Source organism: Tetrahymena thermophila (genome assembly GCF_000189635.1).
Source record: "Tetrahymena thermophila SB210 genomic scaffold scf_8254509, whole genome shotgun sequence".
NCBI lineage: Eukaryota > Ciliophora > Oligohymenophorea > Hymenostomatida > Tetrahymenidae > Tetrahymena > Tetrahymena thermophila.
Window position 1 is genome coordinate 1 of NW_002476284.1, and position 12419 is coordinate 12419.

Below are 12419 nucleotides of genomic sequence, written 5' to 3' on the forward strand. Positions count from 1 at the left end.
AAGATGAATTGCATTATTTAATTAAAATAGAGTGTATATTTTGAATATTTTTATTGAAACAAGCTAAATAAATTATTTTAAAAAAGGGAAGATTGGTCGTAAATAACTTTAAATAAATTTTGGAGAAATAAAAATAATCTAAACATTATAAAAAGGGAGTAATGAAATTGAACATTCAACTATTCAAAGATTATTTAAAATTATAGTTTAAATAGTAGTAATGAGTAAAATATTAAGATAAAAAATATATTGATATAAAAATTGAATAAAACATTAATTAGGATGTAAATAATTAGTTATTTCAAGAAAAGAAAAACTTATCTTATACTAAATAAATAAAAAAATAATAAAATAGGATGTAATAATAATCTTTAATCACATCAGATTTGTAATATTAAATTAATTTAGGTCAGTAGGTAGTAAAAACCTCTCTGCCCTACTATTTTTTAGCCTTTCAAGTATTTCACTCGGAGGGCTACTTTTTAACATTTTTTAAAAGACATTTTTAACAAATTTTTAATAATTATTTAATTTATATAAAAATTTGTTAAAAAGTATTAAAAAGTAGCCCTCTGAGTGAAATACTTGTTAGGCGAAAAAATAGTAGGGCAGAGAGGTTTTTACTGCCTACTGATCTAAAAAAGCCCCGATTGTAAATTCTCTTTAATTAATAGGATGATGTATTGCTTTCGCATTTATTTATCATATAATCAATAATAAATCCATTTTAATTTTGATACAGTTTGTAATATTTAAACTTAATTTCTTATTGATACATAATCAATATTTACTTACTTCAACAAAATAGCTAGTAAAATTTTTAATTTATTCTATTGATATTTCATTTGTTTATTTATTTATTTATTTATTTATTTATTTATTTATTTATTTTTGTTATAGTGAGTAAAATATTTGAATGATTTTAAATAAGAAGACAAAGAAATATTCTAAATAGCATGTAAAGATTTATGTTAAATGGCACTCTAAAATAAATACTAAATTATTTTATTTGAATTATAGAAAGTATAATCATTGAGTGATTTTTTATCAGAATATTCTAAAATATCTTTAAATTTATAATAAGCGATTGGTATATTTTCATTTTAGTATTTTGAAACATTCAAATAAAATGACTTAAATAGGAACAAGTAATGAATGATCAATCTAGTTATCCTCTTGGCTTGATATTTATTATATTTGGTTTTATTAAAAATAAATAATAAATAGACAGTAATTTTTTTTAATAACATTTCATCATCTTAGCAAGATTGACTTTACAATAAATTAAAATTAATAAAATAGAATGTAACAATAATATAATTCAATTCTAATTCAATAATACAAATTAAAACTTAAAATAGTGGGTAATTTTTTTACAAAATTATATCAAGAGATATCTATTTTCTTTTCTTATTTAAAAAAGCAAGTAACAAACGCATAATTATTTGTTGTTCTAACTTTACAAACCACAAATTACTTTTAAATTTAAACAGAGCGTAACTTTCTTTATAAAATTTATTATAAAATTTCAATATTTTTTTTACCAAAACAAACAGCTAGTAATATTCCTTCCTTTATTTATTAAAATATCAAACATATTTCATATTTTAATAGCATGTAAACTTTTATACTGTTCCTTAAAATATTAAACATATTTTACTTTACTATATTAATAAGTGGGTAATTTTATCATCTTATAGTAGATCTTCTTCGAATTTTTTACAACCTTAATAGAGAGTTATTTTTATAAAATTTTTATAATTATCAGATTTTCAATCAACTTTTAAATTTAAAATAGGGAGTAATTAATATTTTAGAATTATTTTTGATAAGAATACAAAAGCTGAATTAACTTTCATATTCAACATAGGATGTAATTAATATTTTACAAAGATTTTTGATAAGAAAATAAATGCTGAATTTACTTTCATTTTCAAAATAGCAAGTAATTAATATTTTAGAAAGACTTTTGATGAGAAAATAAATGCTGAATTAACTATCTTTCAAATTCAAAATAGCGAGTAATTAATATTTTAGAATGATTTTTGATGAGAAAATAAATGCTGAATTTACTTTCATATTCAAAATAGTAGGTAATTAATATTTTAGAATGATTTTTGATGAGAAAATAAATGCTGAATTAACTATCTTTCAAATTCAAAATAGCGAGTAATTAACATTTTAGAATAATTTTTGATGAGAAAATAAATGCTGAATTAACTTTCATATTCAAAATAGCGAGTAATTAATTAATATTTTTAATTATTTTTGATGAAAAAATAAATGCTGAATTAACTAACTTTCATATTCAAAATAGGGAGTAATTTATATTTTAGAATGATTTTTGATGAGAAAATAAATGCTGAATTAACTTTCTAATTCAAAATAGCTTGTAATTAATTAATATTTTAGAATGATTTTTGAGGAGAAAATAAATTCTGAATTAACTTTCATATTCAAAATAGCAAGTAATTAATATTTTAGAATGATTTTTGATGAGAAAATAAATGCTGAATTAACTAACTTTCATATTCAAAATAGCTAGTAATTAATTAATATTTTAGAATGATTTTTGATGAGAAAATAAATGCTGAATTAACTTTCATATTCAAAATAGACAGTAATTAATATTTTAGAATGATTTTTGATGAGAAAATAATTGCTGAATTATTCAAAATAGATAGTAATTAATATTTTAGAATGATTTTTGATGAGAAAATAAATGCTTAATTAACTTTCATATTCAAAATAGCTTGTAATTAATTAATATTTTAGAATAATTTTTGATGAGAAAATAAATGCTGAATTAATTTTCATATTCAAAATAGTATGTAATTAATATTCTAGAATGATTTTTGTTGAGAAAATAAATGCTGAATTAACTAACTTTGATATTCAAAATAGCAAGTAATTAATATTTTAGAATAATTTTTGATGAGAAAATAAATGCTGAATTAACTAACTTTAATATTCAAAATAATTAGATAGTAATTAAAATCTTAGAATGTATTTTGATATGAAAACAAAATCTAAATATAAAATAGTGAGTAAAATTTAATAAGTTGATAATTAGAAAATTAAGTGAACTTTTGAAAAACAGATGGTAATTATTAGTAGAAGATAAATAAGACAGATAGAAAATAAATTGAATTTTGAATATACATACAGTGAGTAATATTTTAGAAGAATATTTTTGATAGAGAATCTTATTAATATGTATGAAATAGATAGTAATATTTTTGAAAGTTACTATATAATATATAGTAAGGGTTAATTTTAATATGAAAACAGTGAGTAAGAGTTATGAAAATAATTGAAAAAATGTAACTAAGTAACTAACTAACTAACTAACTATGTTAATTCTAAACTAGATTGTAAAATATTTAAGCGATTGAAAAAGAATATAAAAAAAATATAAAATAATAATAGATTGTATATTTTAAATAATTTTGGAAGTAATACAATCAAGAAATGTTTTAATTAAAACAGCTGGTAATAATTAATTAATTAATCCTATAAGAAATCAAGATATGATAATCTACAACTTACTTATTATTAAGAAAGTAAAATTATTTATAGAAAAGTAAATTTTCTTACTAAACCTTGGAATAAAATATATAGGGTATATATATATAACGCATTGAAAGTTTTTATTACAAATAAACAAGATTTAATAAACGTGTATAAAAATATTAGAAGGTAATTCATTAATTAATAAATTTTTTTACAAATAAATTTATAAATTTCATTTAATTGAAAAACTTAATTTAAAAAAACAATCAAATGTAAATCATTTTTTTGCTTTAAAAAAGTGATGAGCCAGCCACATAATATTTGTTAGATTCAGGAGACACAGTTTACGAAATCAGAAATAGAATTTTTGTTTGTTTGTTTATTATAAATAAAATATTCACTTGAATTATTATTAGCAAATATTAAAAATAAAATGAATTTGAGAAATATATTTTTATGTTTTCTATATTGATTGTAGCTTCAACTTTTAATTTCTTTTTTTTTTTTATAATATGAAAAAAAAATCAATTATTAAGTTTTTATTTTTAAATATTTTTTATTAGCCAAATAAATAACTTAATTTATAAATAATTATTTTTAATTGTTTTTAATTTAATTTAAATATTTATTTAAAATATTTTTTTTTTTTTGAAATAAAAGAACAATTTCATATTGATAATATGTAAATAAGTGTTTAATTAATGCTTTAAAAAATCGAGATATTACTAGTTTTGGAAATTAAAAATTTCCATTCAAACAAAGTATATTTGTGATCCAATTTCAAGTAATATGTTAAATAGTTGCAAAATTTAACTTTTAACATTTGATTTATTATTTATTAATTTACTTATTTAGTTTCAGTAAATAAAACTCATTAATAGATAAAGTTTAAAAAAGAGTAAAAAATTTGATTTTTCATCATCTTCTTCTTATTGAATAAAAATTAGTAAATCTAAATATTTATTTAGAAGAATTTAAAACAAATAAAAAAAAGGTGGTATCGGAATAGGTCTGTACTTGACAAAAGCAAAAAAATTTTCATTAAAAATTTCGGTTTTAGCTGAAAAAAATTTTAAACCATTATTCTTAGACCTCTATTAATATAAATAAATCACTAAATTTGGAATATTGTAAATTACTTAAAGAGGGGAAATTTACACTATTTTAATTTACTCTCACTATAACTCTATATCAAAATGTTGTTTATTTATCTTATAAGTTGAAATAACATTTTTAATCAACTCAGAAGTAAACTAAGTCTTTTAATTTCATTTATTTTTTTAAAGCATAATTAATTATATGCGATTTAGTAAAATAATTATAAAAAGCTTCTACAAAACCAAATTTAATTGATCTCTTTTTAGTAGTATAAATTATAATTTTTTGTTTGCTTTTTATTAATGTTTAAGGGAATTCATATAATGATTTCAATTACTTTGCTTATACATTTTGTTCTTGTTACTAAGTTTGTAATTGAAATTTTAGTTGGTAATTTTATTTTTTTTGCAGTAGCTCTTTATTTATAACATTCTTCGAAATTAGGTTGAAATAATTTTAATTTATTTTTCAGTTTCTTCTCTTTAAATTAAAATTTTTAACAAAAAATCTTAACTCAATTTTTAGCTTTCAATTTTATATTAATTTGATATGGATTAGATAGACTATTTCTTGATTAGTAAAAGCTTGTTCACATGGCATAATTTTAAATTTGATTTCGATAGGTGTCAAATTATAGGATCTGTTTAGTTAAGAATTATTAATAAGTAATTTAGGTTTTGGTAGCATTTTTTTATTATTTTTTATAATTTTATTTTATTTAATTGATTATAAAAATATAGTTTTATTCTTTATTTACTATCTTTACTATTTTTAATATTATATATATATATATATTAATAGTACCATAGGGCAATACCTTTTTCAAGGCTACATACATACATGAACAATAAAAATAATATTAAATAATCAATATCTCTATATTTTAGGCTAAATTATCTTATTAAAATATATTATATAATAAGACATATCATTTTCGATTATTCAAAAATATTATATTTGTTCATTCTTTTTCAATACATATTGAAATCAAATTCAAAGACAACTAATCTTTTTGATTTAAGACACTTGTTTTTTACTGTTAATTAGTATGATTCATTGATTTAGTTGCCACTTTTATATTTATTATATTGATTAAAATAAAATACTAATAGAAATTAAATAAAATAAAATTATTTATTAAAAATTAAATTTAAAATTAATAAATAGAAAAAACATTAACAGAATAAAAAAGAAAAAGAAAAATTAATCAAATAAAAAGCAAATAAACTAATTAAAAAAGTTAGTTAGTTATATTTTTTTAAATTCATTCTATTAAGTAAAAATATCACAATCAAAAACAAAAAAATTGTTTTTACCCTATATAAAGTGCCAAATTTAAAAGATTAGTGCAATTTGCTAAAGAAGAACCTAAGCCTGATGCACCTTAATCATCAATTAAACTTTAACTTTTTAATTATGAAGAAAAAATATAAAATTAATTAATTAGTTATTTAGAAGGAAAAAATGAAGAAATTTTTTGAAATAACAAGAAATTAATCAATTAATAAATAAATAATAAAAGCATGAAAAATATCATAACCTAAAATAAATAAATAAACTGTTTTTACCCTAGACCAAGTGTCAAATTTGAGAGTTTAGCAAAATTTGCTAAAGCAGAACCTAAGCCTGATGCACCTTAAGCACCAATTTAATTTTAACTTTTTAAATTTTGAAGAAAAAATATATAATTAATAAGTTGTTTAGACAGAAAAAATGAAGAAAAAATATGAAATAATAAGAAATTAATTAATAAATAAATAATAAAAGCTAATCTTGAAAATAAACAAATGAGTTAAATTAAGAAAGATAGAAGAAGAAAAAAAGATAAATAAAATAAAAACAAAAAGAAAAAGAAAAGGATATCAAATAAACAGCTAATAAACGAAGTTATTTTGTTATAAATTCATTTTAATAATGAAGAATATCATAACCCAAAATAAATAAACTGTTTTTACCCTAGTCCAAGTGTCAAATTTGAGAGGTTAGTGCAATTTACTAAAGCAGAACCTAAGCTTGATGCACCTGTTGCACCAATTTAATTGCTACTTTTTAAATTTTGAAGAAAAAATAAATAATTAATTAATTGTTGTTTAGACAGAAAAAATGAAGAAAAAATATGAAAAAATAAGAAATGAATTAATAACTAACTAATAAAAGCAAATGCTGAAAATAAAAAGATGAGTTAAATTAAGCAAGATAGAATAAAAAAAAAACAAACAAGTATAATAAAAAATAAAAAGAAAAGTATATCAAATAAATAGTTAGCTAATAAACAAATAAAATAAAAGAGTTAAATTGTTTTAAATTCATTTTAATAAGGAAAAATATTACAATCCAAAACAAATAAATGGTTTTTACCTTAGATTTAGTACCAAATTTGAGAGATTGACGCAATTTGCTAAACCAGAACCCAAACCTGATGCGCCTGTTGCACCAATTTTATTCTAACTTTTTAAATATTGAAGAAAAAATATATAATTAATTAGTTTTTTACTTTGAAGAAAGAAAAAAAATATGAAATAATAAGAAATGAATTAATAAATAAATAATAAAGGCAAATGTTGAAAATAAACAAATAAGTTTAATTAAGAAAGATAAATGAAGATAAAAACATAAGTACAATCAAAAAGAAAAAGTTTTTAATAAAAATCTTATAAACAAATTAATAAGACTTATATTGATTTAAATTCACTTCTAAAAATAAAAATATCGTAATCCAAAACAAATAAACTATTTTTACTCAAGTGAAAGTGTTAAATTTTAGAGATTAGTGCAATTTGCTAAAGCAGAACCTAAGATTGATGCACCTTTTGCATCAATTTAATTAGATCTTTTTAAATATTGAAGAAAAAATATAAAATTAATTATTTAGTTATTTAGAAGGAAAAAATATGAAATTAAAAGAAATGAATTAATAAATGATAAAAGTAAATGTGTAAATAAACAAATGAGTTAAATTAATAAAGATAAATGAAGAAAAAAAAACACAAGTAAAATCAAAAGGAAAAAGGAAAATATATCAAATAAGATATATAAATAAATTAAAAGAATTATTTTTTTTAAATTCATTTTAATAATGTAAAATAACCCAATATAAATAAACTAAATTTACTAAAGACCAAGTGTCAAATTTGAGAGATTAGTGCAATTTGCTAAAGCAGAATCTAAGCCTGATGCACCTGTTGCACCAATTTTATTCCAACTTTTTAAACATTGAAAAAAATAAAAATAATTAATTAGTTACTTAGTAAAAATGAATTAATAAGAATTTAATTAATAAATAAATAAATAATAATGAAAAATTATGAAAATAAACAATTGAGTTAAATTAAGAAAAATAAATAAAGAAAAAAAACACAAGTACGATCAGAAAGAAAAAGTAATCAAATAAAAACCTAATAAACAAATTAATAAGACTAATATTGATTTAAATTCATTTTTATAAATAAGAATTTCACAATCAAAAACAAATAAACTGTTTTTACCCAAGATGAAGTGTCAAATTTGAGAGATTAGTGCAATTTGCTAAACCAGAACCTAAGCCTGATACACTTGTTGCATCAATTTAATTATATCTTTTTAAATATTGCCAAAAAAATTTTAAATTAATTAATTAGTTAGTTATTTAGAAGGAAAAAATAAATGAAGAAAAAATATGAAATATTAAGAAATGAATTAATTAATACATAATAAAAGCAAATTTTGAAAATAAAAAAATGAGTTAAATTAAGAAAGATTGAAGAAGATTAAACACTTGTACAATAAAAAACAAAAGGAAAAGTATATCAAATAAACAGCTAATAAATAAATAAATTAAAAGATTGATACTGTTTTAAATTCATTTTAATAATGAAAAATATCCAAATAAATAAATTAAATTTACTAAAGACCAAGTGTCAAATTTGATAGATTAGTGCAATTTGCTAAAGCAAAACCTAAGCCTAATGCAAACGGTGTATCAATTTAATTAGATCTTTTTAAATATTGATAAAAAAATATATAATTAATAAACTATTTAGAAGGAAAAAATGAAGAAAAAATAACACAAGTACAATAAAAAGAAAAAGTAATCAAATAAAAATCTAATTAACAAATTAAAAAGACTCATATTGATTTAAATTCATTTTTCTAAATAAAAATATTACAATCCAAAACTTATAAACTGTTTTTACCTAAGTAAAAGTGTAAAATTTGAGAGATTAGCGCAATTTGCTAAAGCAGAACCTAAGACTGATGCATCTTTCGCATCAATTTAATTAGATCTTTTTAAATATTGAAGAAAAATATGAAATGATAAGAAATGAATAAATTAATAAATAATAAAAACAAATCTTGAGAAAATAAAGAATTGAATTAAATTAAGAAAGATAAATGAATAAAAAAAACATAGATAAAATTAAAAAGAAAAAGAAATCAAATAAAAAAATTAAAAAGACTTTTATTGATTTAAATTCATTTTTATAAATAAAAATAACACAATCCAAAACCAATAAACTATTTTTACCTAAGTATAAGTGTCAAATTAGAGAGATTAGTGCAATTTGCTAAACCAGAACCTAAGTCTGATGCACCTATTGCATCAATCTAATTAGATCTTTTTAAATATTGAAGAAAAAATATATAATTAATTAGTTATCTAGAAGGAAATAATGGAGAAAAAATATGAAATTATAAGAAATGAATGAATTAATTAATAAATAATAAAAGTAAATGTTGAAAATAAACGAATGAGTTAAATTAAGAAAGATAAATGAAGAAAAAAAACACAAGTACAATCAAAAAGAAAAATAAATCAAATAAAAATCTAATAAACAAATTAAAAAGACTTATATTTATTTAATTAGATTCAATTTTATAAATAAAAATATCACAGTCCAAAATAAATAAACAAACAATTTTTATCAATTAAAAGTTTTAGAAGAAAAAAAATGAATATTTAATACTAAATTATAAAAATGGATGATCAATTAAAAAATTTAAATTGAAAATTAAGTTAAAATAACGAAAAAAAGATTGTTTAATAAAATGAATGAATATAGAAGATGCTTTGTTTTCATAAAATAATATTTTAAATAAAATAAAAGTTAAATATATATTATTAATAAAAAGAATATTAATATTTATTTATTAAATATACCTTAGATCAATATTGAGAGCTTAATGAGATTAAAGTGAAGAGTTTAAAAACTTTTAATATTAGTAAATAAAAATATATAGTATTTTAATATAAAAATTAATAATTAATTACTTCTTCTAATTTCTCGTAATATTTTATCTATTAATTCATTTATTTTTTTACAAAAATAAAAAAAATTTATTTATGGAAATTTGATTAATTATAAATGAAAAAATGTACAAATAAATTTTTGGAATTTATAAATTTGCTTTTCGTAATAGAAATCACAAAAAAGTTAGGATAGCATTCATTATTAAATCTTAATATTTCTATTAAAAATGTGTATTTAAAAATATAGTTGGAACCAGAGATTTTATATAAAGGATAATTATAATGAGAACTTCTACAATAAAATAAATTTTTAACATATATAAATATATTTTTGTAATACAAAATATCCAAATTTATTTAAAAATGTATAAAATTTATAAACATATATTTATTTATATCTATATATTTTTGCTAAATAATTTCTATGTCATTTTATAAAGAACTATCCATTTTATTTATTGTATTCATTATTTATAATGTTTTTCACTAAGTTAGATTATGTTATTTAATCACATTCAATTAAATTTACAAAAATATACATTTTATTTTTTATTCATAAAAAAAATGTTATTTTAATTTTAATTAATTAATGTATTTAAGTCCTTCAAAAATCTATCGATATCTTAATTATATAAATAAATATATTAATTTTATTTTATAATCTTATTAATTTTACTTTTATTTCTTATTTTTTTAATTGATCTCTTAATATTTTTTCGAATTATTCTTTTGATTGAGAAATCTGATTCTATCTATTAGTTTTTATATATTAAATGTATATTTATCAAACAATTTGTTTTAAATATATTTTATAAAATCATTATTTTCTATATTTAAATTATTATTTTAGATTTAATTTTAAATAAAAAAATTTATTTTGAATAAAATAGCTAATCACTAAGTGAAAAGGTTAAATCAACAAAATATTCAATTTTTTCAAAATTTCTTGCTTTATCAATCGATAAATTAAGTTTTTACCTTAAATCAAGTGTCAAACTTGTGATATTCTTGCACTACGCTATTCCTGTGCCTAAATCTTTTGCACCCTATGCACCAATACTACTTTACCTTTAAATATAAGAATAAATAATGAATTAAGAAAATAAATTTGGAGGAGAAAGGATTGTAAAAAAAGATTGTTGCTTTTGTTAGTATGTTCGTTTGTTTTTGAAGGAGTAAGTAACTCAGTATGTAAGTAAGTAAGTAATTAAGTAATTAAGTTAACAAATAGATTATTTTTTAGTTGAGGAGTAAGTAAGTTATTAAAAAAGCAATCTAATAAAAAAATAAATAACTAACTAACTCTAACTTGCTTACTAACGAAGTGACTTAATTAGCTAATCACTAAGTGAAAAGCGTAAATCAACAAAATAATCAATTTTTTCAAAATTTCTTGCTTTATCAATCGATAAATTAAGTTTTTACCTTAAATCAAGTGTCAAACTTGTGATATTCTTGCACTACGCTATTCCTGTGCCTAAATCTTTTGCACCCTATGCACCAATAAAACTTGACCTTTAAATATAAGAATAAATAATGAATTAAGAAAATAAATTTGGAGGAGAAAGGATTGTAAAAAAAGATTGTTGCTTTTGTTAGTATGTTCGTTTGTTTTTGAAGGAGTAAGTAACTCAGTATAGTAAGTAAGTAAGTAAGTAATTAAGTAATTAAGTTAACAAATTGATTATTTTTTAGTTGAGGAGTAAGTAAGTTATTAAAAAAGCAATCTAATAAAAAAATAAATAACTAACTAACTCTAACTTGCTTACTAACGAAGTGACTTAATTAGCTAATCACTAAGTGAAAAGCGTAAATCAACAAAATAATCAATTTTTTCAAAATTTCTTGCTTTATCAATCGATAAATTATGTTTTTACTATAAATCAAGTGTCAAACTTGTGATATTCTTGCACTACGCTATTCCTGTGCCTAAATCTTTTGCACCCTATGCACCAATACTATTCCAACTTTAAATATAAGAATAAATAATGAATTAAGAAAATAAATTTGGAGGAGAAAGGATTGTAAAAAAAGATTGTTGCTTTTGTTAGTATGTTCGTTTGTTTTTGAAGGAGTAAGTAACTCAGTATGTAAGTAAGTAAGTAAGTAATTAAGTTAACAAATTGATTATTTTTTAGTTGAGGAGTAAGTAAGTTATTAAAAAAGCAATCTAATAAAAAAATAAATAACTAACTAACTCTAACTTGCTTACTAACGAAGTGACTTAATTAGCTAATCACTAAGTGAAAAGCGTAAATCAACAAAATAATCAATTTTTTCAAAATTTCTTGCTTTATCAATCGATAAATTATGTTTTTACTATAAATGAAGTGTCAAACTTGTGATATTCTTGCACTACGCTATTCCTGTGCCTAAATCTTTTGCACCCTCATCACCAATACTATTATTGCTTTAAATATAAGAATAAATAATGAATTAAGAAAATAAATTTGGAGGAGAAAGGATTGTAAAAAAAGATTGTTGCTTTTGTTAGTATGTTCGTTTGTTTTTGAAGGAGTAAGTAACTCAGTATGTAAGTAAGTAAGTAAGTAATTAAGTAATTAAGTTAACAAATTGATTA

At 19.1% G+C, this 12419-nt stretch overlaps 1 protein-coding gene across 1 annotated transcript; it reads right to left on the minus strand. All coding sequences in view use genetic code 6, as the record gives it.

Annotated features, from left to right (window-relative positions):
- Positions 1-5582: 5582 nt before the first annotated feature.
- Positions 5583-11805, minus strand: TTHERM_002653478 (kinase domain protein; the record flags this gene model as incomplete). The annotated part of the gene is made up of 14 exons (XM_012799122.1): positions 5583-5682; positions 5928-6017; positions 6180-6269; positions 6567-6656; positions 6970-7059; positions 7352-7441; positions 7724-7813; positions 8097-8186; positions 8495-8584; positions 8784-8873; positions 9116-9205; positions 10817-10906; positions 11264-11353; positions 11716-11805. Coding segments are annotated over 14 exons (1270 nt in total), but the record flags the coding sequence as incomplete, so codon positions are not given.
- Between the last annotated feature and the right edge of the window lie 614 nt (positions 11806-12419).